Below are 18,136 nucleotides of genomic sequence, written 5' to 3' on the forward strand. Positions count from 1 at the left end.
TTTTCTCACAAAATGTGAATTTCTAAATGTAACTTATCTAAATAAAAATGCGTTTGTAAGCACATTGATTTTCTTTGACCCAATAATATCACAAAATTTGGAGAAGTGAACAATAATAACAATAAAGTGAACAACAATAATGTTCCACATTAGTCCAGGAGGTGAATCAGGTCAGTTCATTTCAGAATTTGCAAAGAGCAGTTTCTTCAAGCTTTGTTAGTCACTAACCCTAAGCCTAGCCTGCCCCCATAGGACTGTTTTGAGGATGAAATGAGGGAAGAGCCATATATGCAAGAACCATGGGAAAGACGTGTATACATAAATAAACATTCCTTGGTGATCTGCTATCAACTTGATTTGGCAATATTTGAATCGCTTTTCAAAATCATCCAATGATAGTGTGCGTAGTAGATTCTTACTGTACATTGGAATTGGTTTTCCATTTAAGCTTTTCCTGAAGGATTCTGATATCATCACCCTAAGTTTCTACTGAAAAATTCGCACAGGCTTGTTTGACAAAATCTGTCTGGTTATCAAAGCTTGACCCCAGCTCTGTGGCAGAGCTGTCACTTTGTCACACTACATAACGTTTCCCTGAATGTCAGTCATATCATTTCAAATCTCATCCCCAGGAGCACCAACTACGTGTCAGATTCAGACCAAGGAAACGTCATATAAGAATCCACTGCCTTATTTGTCAGAGCTGATTTAAAAAATAAATAAATGAAACTATCAGACAAAGCAAAGTTTGAATTTCACGAAAGTGCCACATGTAAATTGGACATCCTGCCATATTTGCAAAATGTGCAAATTATTATTATTAGGCATTAATTTAAAAGATGGCTGATTTATGGCTTTAGACTTTGGAAATCATGACAGTCAGATTTATAACTGCATCATCTAGATCAGTGTTTCCCAACCGGTGTTCCGCGGCACACGAGTGTGCCGTGAGACATCGGCTGGTGTGCCGCGAGATGCCTTGAGGGAGGCGGGCGAGTCGGGCGGCGAGAGGCGGGGCGGCGGCGGCGAGGAGAGGCCGCGCCTCCTGCTGCTGCCTGGCGCTCCTCCTCGCAGCCGGCAGCGCTGCCTGGGCGCCTCCGCGCGACTCTGCCTCGCTGGGTTTGGTCTCCCAGCAGAGACGGGTCACACGCGCACCTCCCTCCCTCCCTCAGCCTGCGCGGAGGGAGAGCCAGAGAGAGGCATCGCTCCTGCGCGGCGGGAGAGGGAGCAGCCGGAGCGATGCCCCAAACGAGCTGAATTCCGAGTGAGGGACTGAGGGGGGAGGGAAAAAACTTTCACTTTCGTGCGTCCCTCCCGGCGTGACGCTGCGCGCTGACGTCATGGGGCGGGGCTTTAATGGTGGTGTGCCGCGAGAGATTTTTTCAGTAAACAGGTGTGCCGTTGCCCAAAAAAGTTTGGGAAACACTGATCTAGATATTCAGAACTACAAATGATTTTTCAGTTATACATGGACTTGCTTCAAATTTGTAGAAAGCTTGGTTTCTTACTTCTAAAGAGGATTGGCACTTGAATTAGCTGAAAGCAAACTTCTGAAATTATTCAGATTTAACTGTCAAAGACGAATGTTCAAATATTTACAGGTGTGGAAAAGCTATATTAACTTTAGCAAATGAGATTATTGTCATTAAGCTTTGGCTGAACAGTTGATGAATACTCTCTGACAAATAATCACCCAAATGTAAGGTTTTTAGCTATTCTTTTTTCCATGAGTCAACTTCGGACTTGAGTCCTACAGACAACTCCATTAGCTAGACGATCTTACTCATTGAAATAAAACTGGTTTAATGACTGACTACAATCCAGAAATCAGTGCATATTTTGCCTCTGCCTTTAATAGGGTGTGGTTGCACTCCATGGAACTTCAGCTATCAAATCAAGCAAGATAACCTTAGACAGAACATAGAGCTCTTGGATCACAGACCTGGCAGTCTTGTCTTGCACAAAGCTCAGAAGCTGAGCTTTGAAAGTTCATTTAAAAAAGTAACCAGGTCTGATTAAAATTCAATATTTCCAAAAGGAACTAATTCCAGTTCACATTTATCCCTTTACAAAAACAAACTTGTTTGATTCATGTTCAGTTCACAGTTCAATTCAAGTTCATCCAAATGATCCTCAACAACAACAAAAATCAACATTCAGAATGTTACAAGCTGCTGTGCTGATGTATAGAATATACTTAAGAAGACCAAGAAAAGAGAAACACGCGCACAGAGTGGAATGGGAACTGTTTGATTCATTTCCCCAGCAATTATGATATTTCCAATTAAAGGCCTAAAGAGGTTAAAGGGTAAAAACTTGAGATGAACTAGTTATTCAGAATTCTACCCCAAAATGAAACTGGCAATTGCCTGGCAATTATGGGAAATACTTTCAAGTTTTGTTCAGATACTTTTGAACTAATTCAGTGAATTTAACCAAACTAGTTCATGCCAAGCACTGTTCAGAAGTTTGTCCTTCGTTAAGAACCTATGAAGACTTGTGCTAGATCAGACCATAGGCCTTTCTAATCAAGCATTTGACTTCCTGCAGCCACTAACCAAGTGCCTATGAGACTCTTACAAGCAGGGCATAATAATAACAACAACAACAACAACAACAACAACAACAATAATAATAAATTTTATTTTTACCCTGCCCTCCCTGGCCAGAGCCGGGCTCAGGGCAGCTAACACCAATAAAATCACAGTAAAAACATAATAGGGAGGAAAGAGATTTAAAATGAAGCCTTATTTTAAGGTAGCCGATAAATCAAGACCCTAAAGAGAGGGAAACATAAGGGTCAAACTGAGTCCAAACCAAAGGCCAGACAGAACAGCTCTGTCTTGCAGGCCCTGCGGAAAGATGTCAAGTCCCGCAGGGCCCTAGTCTCTTGTGACAGAGCGTTCCACCAAGTCGGGGCCAGTACTGAAAAGGCCCTGGCCCTGGTTGAGACCAATCTAACCACCTTGCAACCTGGGACCTCCAAAATGTTGTCATTTGTGGACCTTAAGGTCCTCCATGGGGCATACCAAGAGAGGCGGCCCCATAGGTACGTGGGTCCTAGGCATGAGTTGAACCGCACTGTCTCCACCTGAGACTCTCAGCAACTGCCATTCAGAGGCATGCTGCCTGAACTGTGAAAGTGGAACATAGCCATTAATAGACTTGTTGTTGTTGTTACTTGTGTTTATATCCCACCCTTTGAGGAGCTCAAAGGGGTTATCTCCCTTTCCCATTTCATCCTCACAACAGCCCTGCGAGGTAGGTTAGACTAAGAGATTGTGGCTGGCCCAAGGTCAGCCAGTGAGCTTCATGACTGAGTGGAGATTTGCACCCTGTTTTCCAAGGTCCTAGTCTAGCACTAAAAATGCAATTCTAAGAACGCTTGTTAGGAAATAAATTCCCTGGAGTCTAGTGAGACTTGCTTTTCAGTGCACATGTTTAAGATTCTGCTGAATGCCTTATTTCTAACTCATTGATCATGGGGCTTCATTTTGCATTTGACATTTTGTGTCAAGTAAGAAACTAACATTGCCTTTCTTTATTCTGTTGTGTTTACCTCCTTCAGATGTTCTTGGAGCTGGTCCAGAAGACAGGAATGAACCGAAGCCAACTGTGAGAAAGGTGGACACCACAACCACAGCTTCTGTAAAATCATCTCCTAAACATAAAGTGGACAGCAATATGGGAAACAGAGCTTCAAGTTCCTTGCTCTTTATTATTACAGCCCTTGCAGTTTTGTGGCACTCTTTGTTGTAGCTGCGTTATGCGGCGATAACTGGGCAGTTTCTGCTCACTGTCATTTATACCTACAGCCTTATCCAAGTAAAAACCAAGTTTAATGGCTCTCTCAATGGTGCACTCTAGCATTATGTGGTATGTTAGTGTAAGTACTAAACATTAGTCTGGGACTGGTTAACAGCAAGCGTCTCCATAGCTGTCGGTATCTGGAGATGGCTCTTGATAACATCTCATCTACTCAAGATGTAAAAAAAATAAAAATAAAAGGATGAAGACCGGAAACCTGAGTAGATTAAGTTATTGTGGCAGACACAATTAAGAATGTTAAAGTTGTAAATTAATATGTTGGCCCCCCTTTTTTTTTACTCATTGAGTAATGGACAGGCTGCCTATTTGTTTGATCTTTCTTGTGAGTTTCACTGCATAATTGGTTTACAGGTCAATAACACAGTGTATCTTTTGGGATCAGCCACTATATATTATAAGCAAAATACAGTGCTATCTACCAGTTGGATGAAATTCTGAGGTGGTCAGGAAAATCATAGCATGTTCAAATCTCTTATTTTCTTTCGTAATGTTTAGGTTGTAGAAAGCAATATAAGAACCATATGCTGTGTTTAATGTATCAGTATAGCTGCCTTAACTGTTAGCAACACGTAGAAACACTTCTCAAGTTATTTTGAAACATATAGAAGTGTTTCACTGCCCATGCACTTCATTACCATATGCTTAAGACTTGAGTGTGTTGTGAATATCTGACAAACGTGAAAAGGAGAGGAGCAGCACTCGATTGCTGAGACGTAAACAGTCACTTATTTAAATTCCTCTACAGTTCCTGTATGGTGTAGCCATAGAGATAACAAAAGCCCTAGTCCACAGATCCTCACATGGTGCTACATAGCTATCAGAAGAGAGGTGGGAAACCTGTGGCCCTACAGATGCTATGGCTCTACAGCTCTCATCAGCCCCGACCATCATGGCCGAAGGTCAGGAATGATGGGAGCTGTAGCCCAGCAACATCTAGTGTGTGACAGGTTCCCCTCCCCTTTGTTAGAGGGAGCAGGAAGGGAATCAATCCCTAAATGCCCATCGCAAACAGATGGTCAGCATTGCTAAAGATGGCAGAGCCAACCACTGCCAGTTTTGTTGGTTTGTGCATGAGCTCAGTCCCTCTTCTCTGGGTAACCATATCGTCTTACTCGTGTGGGGCATGATCCAGCAGAGGACTGGTGCATGAGTCACTCTTGCCGAACTGGAGCAAATGTTTCCATCTAGCTACCAAAAGTTATTACCTTTTATCTCAAAAGAGATATTGATGCTCTACAGAGTTATGAAGAACAGTGTGTCCCATAGTTTTCCGTTTAATTACAATTAATGTTTTATTGTGCTATGATAGAAAATAATAAATATGAAAGAAACATCAACCTAGAATAATAAATACATTATTTTCTGCTTGTTCTCTAATACATGTTTTCTTTTTTCCTTTTTGTTATTGTAATGAGGGTTTTTCAGTTACAAAATGAAACTGATGTGTTTGACAGCTTGACAAGATGTTACAATACCACCATTAGATGGGAGAGGGCAAATACATGTATTTTTGACAACTCTTTTTACAGTGCCATTGAAAATCTATACAATACAATCTGAGTCGAATTAACAATTGTAACAGTCATTTTTGCCTCTGATTTATATTTACTAAACAAAGCCAGTCGTTCGCATAACTGAATAGTAGTTTTCATAACACAGAATATTACAATGTACAGTTTTATAAGATATAATGTAAAATATTGCCTTTGATTTGTGTGTGATATATGTGTGTAAAAACATTTACTTCAGCAGTTTGATTTGCTTATGGTCAGTCTAGTGCACCATTTCTTGAAAACATATGTGTTTAGGGTCAAAGGGTAAGACATAGCTAGATAACTGTTCCTTGCAGGCCCTGCAGGCTTGATATCCTCACAGAATTGTTTTCCTTCAGGGGCTTCCCCATTCACTTCAGTGGCACATTCTTTGCACATATTTCTCATGTGCATAACAGTCCATATATGCAGAGGATACAAAGGCCTTTGCATCATGGAATGGTGCTTTTAAATGCATATTGATCCCTTATCTTCATGTAAGGTCATGTCCCAACCAAAGCAAGCACTCTTTGTCCCATTCATGTCAATGGAAGAGTTAAGCATGTACTTAATAAAAAAAGTAGTATAATAATGTTATTATTTATATGCCGCCCATCTGACTGGATTGCTTCAGCCACTCCGGGCAACTTAAGTCTCTTTCATTAATAATATTCAGCACATGGACGGGCTGAGAACAAGAGTTGTTGTTATAGTTTCCTAGTTCATACTACGGAATTCTAATCAGTAATTCACACAACAACAAAATATTATATGAGACACACCTGTGCTCACAATTAAGCTTTTGCATTTAAGTACCACGTGCGAGAAAAGGAACCATGTAAGAGCAAATATCAACACTCTCCTCTATGAGACTTGTATCAGATTTTGGACAGAAATACTTCATTTCCAGACTTTAAAAAGAATAAACTGAATTTGAATTATTTGTTATTGTTATGTCCAAAAGTTTACAGTTGTTTCAAATTCACACAAGAAAAGTGGCATTATGCAAAGAATATATTTGCATGTAAACACCATTCTTTGGAGACTGAAACAAGCACAGTAATTTTCCCCAAGATATTAAGATGGTTCATGTGGAAATAGAATTCATACACTGGAGGACTGAAGCAAATATTCTTCTGTAGTTTTAACTGAGCATTGGCCTTCAATGACCACAGCATCAAGCTCTACCACAAACTGATGCTGCCTGTTTCCTTTTACATACAAAACAAAGTTTACTGGGATTTTCCCTGTTCAGGAAAGCAAATGGGGCTCGGCACACATTTTAGAGCTACTGGTTCATGGCTGTGTCCCTTTAATTCAGACATGCACCCTGAGTGATAGCCAGCTAACTCATACTCAGAGTATATTCACTGAAATCAATGGACTTAAGTAACTTAATGTACTCTGAGTATGCCCAGTATGGGATTTCACCCACTGAATCTAACCAAAATTCACTAGTTATGTCATGAAATACACAAAAATTTCATTAGTGAACAGCTATCAATCATTTTGTCTCCAGGCAGAATGTATTGAAACAATCAGAGCGATGTAGCTTATATTTTATCATTTCATTTCATCCTCTTTCCTCCCCTTTTTTGTGCTGTTAAAGAATAATTTGCAATTACACTATTTGCACCTAATATATGCTGCCATGCGAGAAGTCATTTGTTGCATGGTATAAGCAATTAACATTTGTTCACTTCGTCTGTTACAAGAGGATGTGTAATTTGTCCACTGTGCCCTTTTTGTGCACCTAATTAAAGCCATTTTGAAATACTCTCCAGGTAATGAACATTGAATTTGGTACTGCGAGGGGGAGGAACCGATTTCTAATGTTATAATTTTTTTGCAATTGTACTCTTGTAAAATGTTTCCCAGCTAGAATCCTGTTCCCACTTGGCAGGCTTTTGAAATGGTCTGTGTTGGGGATCTCTCGTCAACAATAAGTCCAGAATACCTCATTTACATTGTAATGTGATGTGCTCCTATCTTTCAAATGTTCCTGTATGAAGAACTTTCTCTGCTCACTGAGGCAGAAAAGGTGATGGTGTCAAAGCATCAAGGATTTCCTGCTGAGCCTGTGAAAACTGGGCCGCACTGTTTTAAAAACCATTTGAATTGAATTTAAAAGTCTGTATATATCTTACATATAAAGATGTTCCTGTGCACAGCCTTAACTGACGTCAGCATCATAATCTCTGCTGATAGATATTAGATCTGAATACAGCTAACAAACAATATCTGTATTGCTTGTGTTCTGAACCTTTCACCCAAAACCCAGTTTCAAGGATTAAGTTCACCAATGTGCTCCACTGCCTTTTGGAAAGAGATACACATATATGGCGTAAGACCAGAAACCTCCAAGGCTAAGATTGTATATCTCATACTCTGGAAGTATTCTGGGAAGAAAGGTACATCCCGGTTTTTTGCAAGATAACAGCGATCTTTTTGGTTTCCATGATCTTGCAGAACTTTGAGGCGTCATGCCCAAAAAAGTATGTTTGGGGGTAGAAACTGCAGCCATGCTCTCATGATAAAAAACGGGAATATTGCATCCTGTATTTGGGCTTTAAAGTTCTGGAAGGTATGCCATCTTCTCATCTTGGGGCTTGGGTAACTGCCACTTGTTCTGCTATTCTCATTCCTGAGTGCCTCTGTGCTCCAGAGATCCATGTGTACAGCAGTGAGGCTGCCCACACTTTGCTGCATTCAAGATCTCCCCATGGAACAAACCTTGCTAATTGGGAGGAGGGTCGTGTGATGGAATCACAAAACTACACCAAACGTTCAGGCCTGAATGGAGAGACTATGATTTTCTTTCCCAGTGGGTTTTTAAAAATTTATTTGCAAGAACCAAGCTGAAAGGGCGGTTCTTCTACAGAAATCTGTATCACTGCACATACATTGCTCTTGCTGGGTTAATGCAGAAACTCCTCATCAACATTTTGACTTGGTTTCTTTTTTTTTTATGTAATGCCTGTGACATCTATGTAGGATTGCAGCATTAAGTATAGCTCTTGCTAATCATTTCTATGCTGGCCTGGCTTAGCATCTTTCCTTTCAGTGTGGATTCCTCTGGATTTAAGTCCATCATACTTACTGTCCTACTTTTACAATTAGGACTATCGCCTTTCCCATATTGCAAGTGTCAAAATTTGCACCTGCATGAAGCCTACACACAGTGCTCTTCCATACCATTCTGTATCGTGGTATTTATTTTGGGTCCGTGGTTGTCACACACTAAACGGTGAGTTTCAATGCCTTCTCTAAAGAGCTTTCTCCTTGTCTACTTTGTACCAGTTTGGATTGGGAGTTCGACAACGGTTTAGTACCAGCTACCACCACACCTGCTTTACTAGAGGAAGAGAGTGACAGACGACTTGTTCAGAACTCAGGCAGAAAGAATGATTAACTAGCAGCATGCAGGGGACGAGTATAATTCAAGGACATAAAGCAGGAATAGACTGACAATTCTAAGTCTTACTTCGTAAAATCCAGTACATCCACTAATTGCAATGAAAAAATGTGTTGAACTGCCACCTGTGAAACTAGTTAATAAAGGCAAACATAACCTCTAAAAAGTGTTGCACACCAATGTACAGGAAGCAGTTTATGAAGATAAGTGCCCATGATAAGTTCATGTTCATTGGCCTACTGTCAGAAATGAAAATAGCCAGTCATCTTTTATATCCTTGCAGTGCTCTTGAACCCTTCCTATACAGATCTGTGGAACTAAGAGCCTGTAACTACATGCAGGATTGTAGCCCAGCAGTATAATATTATTCCTGGCTTTTCTGATTTTTGAAACAATGCTTTATAGAAGATTTGGCCCTTTGAAGATTTTTACATTAATTTAATTTCTGATTATTTTTGCACCAAAAGGGATTTCTTAATCCATCACCATGTTCAAATATTGTCGTAATACTGAAGAAACTCATCAACTTTTTCTGGTATGTTTTGCGTGTGGGATCTGAGTTTTCAAAACAGTCAAGAGCCGTTGCCATAGGCAATGTCGAGGGAGGAGACAACAACAAAAATTGCAATAGTGTGATATTTGTAAGTTACACCTATTTCTGTATGATAACAAATAATAAAAAATAATCAGAAAATATATCTGCGGCTGGTGGTTTTGTATGTTTATTAAGGAATTTCATATGGATTGTTTCCTGATAAATGTGTACAGGAATGCAACTTGAACTAGTTAATCTTAAAAGTGCCACACAGAACTGTTAACAAGGGCTCCCATAAATTTCCAGACCTAAGGAAAAAGATTACTTCCCTTCCCCATATTACCTACTTATATGCCTTCTTTTCAGAATGTGGAATAAGATGGAGGGCTCTTGGGTATACTAGGACTGGAGCATCCCTGTTTCAACACTTTGCCCTGTCAGAAAGCCCACAGTATCACCTTGAGTGAGTCACTGTCTCTCAACCTAACCTACCTCACAGGGTTACTGAGACGATAACATGGGGCAAAGTAACATGAATGTTACTTTGACCCGCTTGGAGGAAAAGCGGGATGGATATAAATTCAATACCGATAAATAAAGAATAATAAAACTCCAGCCTACCTGGTCTTGATTTTGAACTGAGGAAGCGGGAAGGGCCAGACTGGAACCATGAAAAAAACCAACCTAAAAAGCAAAGAATAAAGTATCTGGGTCACAACTGGGATATTCAGGCCTACAAGTATTGGACCTTACCTTGTAGGTCCTTCAGAAACCGATGAAACTTTTATTAAAAAACAGTTGTATTTGGGAGAACAGCTTAACGGTTTTTACCAAAAGATTCTCCCACATTGAATATGCTGGATAGATTTTGACCCAAAACTTATGAAAATTTGGATCAACTAAGTGTTCATAAATTAGCATTCTTCTTCTTTGAGTCTCACTGTGTGTGTGTGTGTGTGTGTGTGTGTGTGTGTGTGTGTGTGTGTACACAAGCTTTTTTTTTAAATAATGGTACTAGAATAAACCTCATTACTGAAACATGTATCCAACTGCTAAGATTTCCCCCCCACACACACACACACAATGGCTGATCTTTAGTTAAATGTAAAACACTCAGCTCACTGCCTATGCAGAATAGACTCTGTGGACTAGCTGGACCTGAGAGACTATATGACCTAATTCAGAATGCATTGGCATACAGTTTCTCCCCTGCTGAGGGAAGAAGAATGCTTGTTATACAAACTGCTGTTTCGGAAAGACATTTTTAAACTGAAGGCTCGGCATTTATCCCCTAATTAAATGGCTGTCACAATCATTGGAACCGTTTCTCTTGGAAATTTAGATTCCCTTAGATCTATTCCCACCTGCTTTGCTATCTGAAGAGTCGTGGTTCATTTATTTATATTCCACATTAGGAACTTGATTTTAATAACTCTGGAGGGGCTTTATCTCCCGCTCCTAGTAATGGACAACATGGTGGCAAGATGGAAGGGAGGTTGTTTGCACCACACCAAACTCTCAGTTGACTCCCCTCGCCTTCATTCTAAGCAGCAGGTACTCAGCTGCTGAGAGGTCAAGTGAGCACTGCCACCCAACCACAGCCTCTGCCACTGCCTGCTCCTGTATTTTCCCCATTGACTACGGATATTTGTTTCTTTGTAAGGACTTAAAAGGATGCAGAAAGACAGGATGCCATGTTTTCTTTGGATTTCGCTTTCTGGTGACAAAACACTGTGCACCCTTGTGTACCCAGTGATACAGATAGGGATGAATGAATCCGACCAGCTCCACTTTACCCAGTTTTTCAATCTTAAGACAAATTTGCCACATTTCCACATCAACTTGGATTTTAATTTTATTATTTTAAAAAAAAAATTCTCATGAAAATTGAACAGCCATTTAAAGTACATATTTCCCAAGAGACACATTTTTGTATGCATTTCTCTCTACATATACACTTCTTACTCTAATATAATATAAAGAAGGCTGATTGCCGAAGAATTGATGCTTTTGGATTATGGTGCTGAAGGAGACTCTTGAGAGTCCCATGGACTGCAAGAAGATCAAACCGATCCATTCTGAAGGAAATCAGCCCTGAGTGCTCACTGGAAGGACAGATCGTGAAGCTGAGACTTTGGCCACCTCATGAGAAGAGAAGACTCCCTGGAAAAGACCCTGATGTTGGGAAAGATTGAGGGCATAAGGAGAAGGGGACGACAGAGGATGAGATGGTTGGACAGTGTTCTCGAAGCTACCAGCATGAGTTTGACCAAACTGTGGGAGGCAGTGGAAGACAGGAGTGCCTGGCGTGCTCTGGTCCATGGGGTCACGAAGAGTCGGACATGACTAAACGACTAAACAATTTCACCTAACAATAACATAACATTTACATATGCTATTTTCACAGATAGACACATTTTCATACACACTTTCCCCTCATCTATAAATTTTTGTACACATTAATTTGGTTGGAGAACAGCAACACTAAACTCAGGGAAGTGCAAATGTCAAACAAACAGCTGCATTTTGGTTCACATGGCTGGGAGTATGGATTGGGGCTTATTCACTCTTACAGTCCGCAATTTAAAGCTCCGTGTCCAAGTCCTAATTCCCCCCCCCCCTTTGCTCCAAAGCTTTCCTTGCAAAACCCCACTCTTTAAAGCTCAGTTGGAGCAAATGTCAATCTGCGGAAAATCCAAATTGGCATTTGCTCTGATTCAGTTTTAGGCAGTGGGTTTTCGCAGGGAAAACTCAGGGCAAAATAAAAATAAAAATGCTCCAATATAGAGCATTACAGTGCAGACCTCTGCCTGGAAAGAGCAGGGCAAAGACTAAGTTTGGATATTAGGTGATTTTACATTGAAATGTGCCCCATATTTCTTCCCGATCCCAATTCCTGGGGTGAAGTCAAGAGCTTAGATACCTCACCTTCCTGAGGTTGGAAACCTGTGACTGCAAAACACATGTTCAATTGTGATTCAGCAGCTATCAAGTGAACAGGACCCTGAGACATAATGGCATTCCAAGTGATGCTGTTGCACAGACACAGAAAAGGTTCTGACTGGCTTCCGATGTTACAAGTGAGTCATGTCTACTGGTAGATGCACGTGGTCAACCACACACTTTGTAACTGGAATGTAGATGGACCCATTTGGTCTCATCCGGCAGGGCTTTTCTTATACTCCACCCCTACACACAGTTTCCGCTCATGGTTGAAGCATATATTTTCACACAAAGTTTGCTTCTTTAAAAGTATATTCACAAATATGTAGCCGAAACTTTTTTATGTATTTCTTTCCAGAATTTATATGTCACCTAACACTGCAGTTTCTAAGTGATGCATTTTATTGAGTTAAGTGTGTGTGTGTGTGTGTGTGTGTGTGTGTGTGTGTGTGTGTGTGTGTGTTATTTATAAAACTCAATAAAATTGTAATTATTTTTTTTTAAGAACAGCTGCATTAGAAAACCCACTGCTCACATGCTTAATGACCTGGAAAACAAAAAATATCTATTATCCTATCAAAGGATCCAAAGAAACAGGGGTGCTGCTTTCCTGAGAGGAAAAACTACTGCTGCTGTATTTGCATTTATTGGCTCTCAAGAGTTTTCAAGTTAACTTTAGAAACGGAACCATCCAAACAACTGGCATTCAAAACCACAACATGTCAGCTTTCCTCTTGTGCCTTTATTTTTATAGAGACAGCAGCTAGGTGGCAAGTTTCATTTCTCCAATACCCAGGCAAGGGCACACTGCCCTTTGCCAACTGCCGGGCATATTCCCTACCAATTCTCCCGCAGCCTTCTCTTTCTGTCATAGGAATTGTGTCCACTACACCAGCAAAAGATCTCCAATCGCTCTTTTAAAAAAAAATCAGAAACTGATGTAGAAATGTGGTGAAATAAATATAACATGGGGAAAATGAGAAACTAGGTAACATGATAGGTTTATCCATCCCTAGCTGCCATAAAGGACATATGTGTTTGTGTGGATTTAAAGCAGAAACTCCCACAATTTTACAAAACATTGTGAGTTTTAAAATAGAAAAGGCAGGGTATTAGGTTTTTTTAAGGAGTAAGTACATGAGTGAGTGAGTGAGTGAGTGAGTGAGTGAGTGAGTAAAATATGATTGTTACTTGCGTATTGCAATCTCCGAACTACCCAGTCAGGAATAAACTTCTTAACCAGTGAGGAGGAGGATAACCTGGTCTATTGGTTTCCTAAAGTGGCAGTCTTGTACTCAAACTGGGAGTCTCAGTAAGCTTCAGGTCATGGGTTCAAGCCCTATGTTGTGCAAAAGATTCCTGCCTGCATTGCAGGGAGTTGGACTAGGTGACCCTCATGGTTCCTTCCAATTCTACAATTCTACAATCTCTATGTTCTATATTCTTCTTTCTCAGCTGGATTTCTACAGAATGGCCAAAGGTTATTCAAAACCCGTTAGAAAAAATGATGAGAGCCTCATGAGATATATCTGTGTGCGTGTATTCAGTGGTTTTATTGTAGGGAAAACAAACGTATAATAGAGGGGAGATATTGTCAATGATAGCTGTTGATTAGTGTTTCGATTCATATCTAAGCTGTCCGCCTCTCCCCTTCTTCTGTAAATCAAGCATAAACTGTGGCTAGGAGCAACAACAAAAGGATCATGCCACACGCTGGCAAAAAGAAATAAATTCAATTGCCTCAGCAATCAGGTGGAGATTTGAGCCTTATGAAGCTATTGACAAACAATCTGTGTTTTTCTGTACAGTTAAAAAAAAGAAAGCTCTGACCTACTCGAAAGTGAGCATTATCTTTCTGAATGGAGTTATTCGTGGCAAATGGGAAGGCTGTGGTTCCTGGAACAAGCAGCTATTATGAATGATGATTCATTGATCAATGAAAGAATAGGAAGCACAGCTCTCCAGTTAACGAATGGGTGGTTTCTTGCTGCCTAAAATGTAATAGGAGGGAATATCCCTTTTGTAGCTACTGCAAATGAGCCACGAAGTACACACACGACTCTAGCAAGAGGGTACCCCCTTAGCTATGGCGTCTATTAGGAAAAGAGATCACAGAGAGAGATCTTTCAAAATGATTTCTCCAGTGTAGTAATATGTCGCCAGAATGGCAGCAATGGCAAAGAAAAGTCTAGAAGGCTTATTTTAAAAGCAGTCCAGTGTGGAGAAGGAACTGTCCTGCCTATACGTTTTTGTGCTAATCTCACATTTGTCACTAAAAGGGTTAATAGGGCAGGTTTCTGACCAGCCAACCCCAAATGGTGCAGTTTTCTGTCTCTACTGCTCTGGGACTAACTGAGATCAGCTGGGCAAGAGGAAGATTAGTGGGTCCTTTGCTACATATAGTCTGAGTGAGCAAGGCTAACTAAAGAGTATTTCAGGAAGCCTGTCAAGCAAATGAAAGGAATTGAGGCTTGTGCACAAACAGACTATTTTAGGGGCAGATTTAGCTAGACATTTATTCTCAGCCTAGATTGGGGGTGGTTGAGGGCAACAAGCAGAACAGAAGCAGCTCAGAAGTCACAGACTGCACTTTTTGCAATCCATTGCTATTTAACTCCAACTCCAACTTTCCACAGTTTTACATCTATGTGATTGTTATAATTTCAGCTATTAGGTGACTCTTGTCAAACATCTTTAAGTGCAGTTTTGGCATTGGTACACCAATGAGAAACTCTACTCCAGGGTTATCTCTAGTTATCTCCCGCTTGGACTACTGCAATGCGCTCTACGTGGGGCTACCTTTGAAGGTGACCTGGAAACTGCAATTAATCCAGAATGCGGCAGCTAGACTGGTGACTGGGAGTGGCCGCCAAGACCATATAACACTGGTCCTGAAAGATCTTCATTGGCTCCCAGTACGATTCTGAGCACAATTCAAAGTATTGGTGCTGACGTTTAAAGCCCTTAACGGCCTCGGTCCTGTATACCTGAAGGAGCGTCTCCACCCCCATCATTCAGCCTGGACACTGAGGTCCAGCGCTAAGGGCCTTCTGGCAGATCCCTTGCTGCAAGAAGTGAGGTTACAGGGAACCAGGCAGAGGGCCTTCTCGGTAGTGGCACCTGCCCTGTGGAACGCCCTCCCAGCAGATGTCGAGGCAATAAACAACTATTTTACTTTTAAAAGACAACTGAAGGCGGTTCTGTTTAGGGAAGTTTTTAATGTCTGATGCTGTATTGTTTTTAATATTCAGTTGGAAGCCGACCAGAGTGGCTGGGGAAACCCAGTCAGATGGGCATGGTAGAAATAATAAATTATTATTATTATTACTATTATTATTAAGCAAACATTAAGTTGATCTGCAATTCTTGTCATCCCAAGTCCAAAAACACTGGAGGGCCACAGGTTCCCCAACCCTCCTTTTTTTCGGGGTGAGAGAGAATGAGGTGGTAGGAGCAAATTAGCAAGGGCAACTAGGCATCCTTGGAATGTATGATATAGTAAGAACACTTCTGAATATATTAACTGATTTTACCTCACAACAGACTAACAGCTTCCCCCCTACCTAATCCCACCACATATCTGAGATGTGAGGGGGGCCAGGCTTCCATATCAGTGAGAAAGCCTCTCATGCTGTTTGTTAAACCTTGACTATTGTATGCCTGTAATAGAAGTGATTTATTTTACGTGGTTATATACAGCTCCCTGGAAGGGCACCTAACACAGGCCTGCAAAGGATCTCTTTCACAGATGAGAGGAAATGGAGCGGCCAGAGTATAATTAAGGAGAATGTGTGCAGTTTATTAGCTGCACTAGGAATCAATCCAAACTCCAAAACAGACTGAGCTCTGGGGCCTCTCTGCTTAAAAAGGATTCTACCTCACAGCAGAAGATAAGAGAGCCTGAGTATAGTGTCCCAATCAAGGGAATTAATAGTACCACTTTATTCTGCCTTGGTCTGACCACACCTGGAATACTGTGTCCAATTCTGGACTCAGGCACCACGGCACCCACAGAGGTCTGTGTTAGTGTTATTTTATCTTCTGGATTTAAACTCTGCCTTTTAGAAATTTAGAAGTTTATGAAAAATATGTATTAGGGACAGATCTGATGGATAATCCAAGTATGTAATGATTCAGTTAAGAAACCTAAGAAGGCAAGAGTATTTAAATAAATTAATCAATTTATTATTGATTACATTTGTCAATGATATTTGAATGAGGTGAAATGTGATGAATCCATGATTTAATTGTTTTGTGAGAAAGTAATTTTATTTTTATGTTTCTATTGTTTATTGGTAAACGTTTTGTTTTAAAAAATGTAAATAATATCAGTAATGAAAACAAGAAAAAATACAGTGGTACCTCAGGTTACAGACGCTTCAGGTTACAGACGCTTCAGGTTACACACTCCGCTAAGCCAGAAATAGTACCTCGGGTTAAGAACTTTGCTTCAGGATGAGAACAGAAATCGTGTGCTGGCAGCAGCAAGAGGCCCCATTTGCTAAAGTGGTGCTTCAGGTTAAGAACAGTTTCAGGTTAAGAACAGACCTCCAGAATGAATTAAGTTCTTAACCCAAGGTACCACTGTAATCATCACCTTCTGTTAGAAGGATGGATATCAGTTACTTGGATTTATAATTATATTGCTTCTTTAGTTTTCCATTTTAATATGGGGGAATAGCTGACCCTTAAGCAGGCGGTTATTTCACTAGAACTTGGCTTCCTTCATCAGTGACAATAAAGAGAGCACGGTGGTCCTGAGCATCTGCTTCAAGCAAACTAGTTGCATCTGAAAGAGGAAACATAGTATTGTGCACTGAAGCAGACAGCTGCATCCTCACAGCATATTCCTACAGGTGTGCCAAAGGTCCATATAATATGACAAAACATAAGAGCCATCTGGCCCCATGAACCTATAGAACCCTCCCTGTTTATTTCCTCCTGTCAGTCGCTGATAAAAGCTTTGCTCTTTATTTCCTTCTGCCTTATTTTATTACAGATTGATTATTGAAAGAACTTCCCCCTGATTCTTAACTATCATCACAGCCATTTTATTGTAATATTAACTCATCTAGATTTTCCATTAGACTGTGTAATTTTTTGCTCAGCTTGCTTTCGGCTCCTGTGTGAAGAGCGTATAAAACAAAAGATGGCTCATTTTATTTTATTTTATTTACAGTAGCTTTTGCCCCCAGCTGCTGTGAAATCACAGGTTCTCATTCAAGATTACTACAATGCTTTGATTCACTGTTTACCTGCATTTCACTTGGCCAAAAGAAATGTTTTCGTACTTATTCTCCTAGGGCTGTAAGCTAAATCACATGGATCCCAATAGAAATAAATGCTGTGTCAAGATTCTTAGCACAATTACTTCCATTACTTCCCTGGCCAAGACCTACTGGTGAAGCTTAACAGGAGTCCAGCCAGGAGAACAGGGCTACAGGGCGTTCATGGTGAAGCTGGGTCAAGTCAGACTGGGTATTAAACACAGGGAACCCAAGAACAGAAAACAATGATCATGGGGAATTTAGTCCAAACTAGCCCATACATTTGAGCCTAGGTCTCAAATGTTCTAGTCACACTGGAACGGAGTATCTCACTCATAGTGACAGCCTCTAGTCTAATCCAGAGCACAGGTCTGTGTACATTATCTCATACAATTTCCAGAACAGTGGTTGTATTTGTCTTTTGCAGCAAAACCAAGGAATCTAGTGGTATCTTAAAGACCAGCAGTAATCTACTTCGTCAGGTGCATGGTGTTTTCAAAACTTTCTTTTCGGGAGGGGGGTGCACACACACATTTGAGGATGTCTAGAAGGTGAGGTTGGAAGGAAACTAGATGCAGAAAAGTACGATGTACAGCAGTTTCATACTGAAGCCTTC

The 18,136-nt window shown here is 40.6% G+C and overlaps 2 protein-coding genes across 4 annotated transcripts in view; one reads left to right on the plus strand and one right to left on the minus strand.

Annotated features, from left to right (window-relative positions):
• Positions 1–9,471, plus strand: part of LOC308586222 (glypican-5-like) — a 421,981-nt gene extending 412,510 nt beyond the window's left edge. For both annotated transcript variants that reach the window (XM_081192628.1, XM_081192629.1), the window contains one exon: positions 3,569–9,471. In XM_081192628.1, the coding sequence (XP_081048754.1) occupies positions 3,569–3,759 (191 nt within the window). In that variant the 3' untranslated portion in view covers positions 3,760–9,471. The remainder of the gene's footprint in view (positions 1–3,568) is intronic.
• LOC308586287 (uncharacterized protein) overlaps positions 1–18,136 on the minus strand; it is a 181,184-nt gene that overhangs the window by 45,348 nt on the left and 117,700 nt on the right. For both annotated transcript variants that reach the window (XR_014007768.1, XM_081192786.1), the window contains one exon: positions 9,932–9,994. Coding sequence is in view for 1 of the 2 variants with exons in the window: in XM_081192786.1 (XP_081048912.1) it covers positions 9,932–9,994 (63 nt within the window). In the remaining variant the exon portion in view is untranslated. The remainder of the gene's footprint in view (positions 1–9,931; positions 9,995–18,136) is intronic.

Source organism: Podarcis bocagei (assembly GCF_964188305.1).
Source record: "Podarcis bocagei genome assembly, chromosome: 4".
NCBI classification, from domain to species: domain Eukaryota; kingdom Metazoa; phylum Chordata; class Lepidosauria; order Squamata; family Lacertidae; genus Podarcis; species Podarcis bocagei.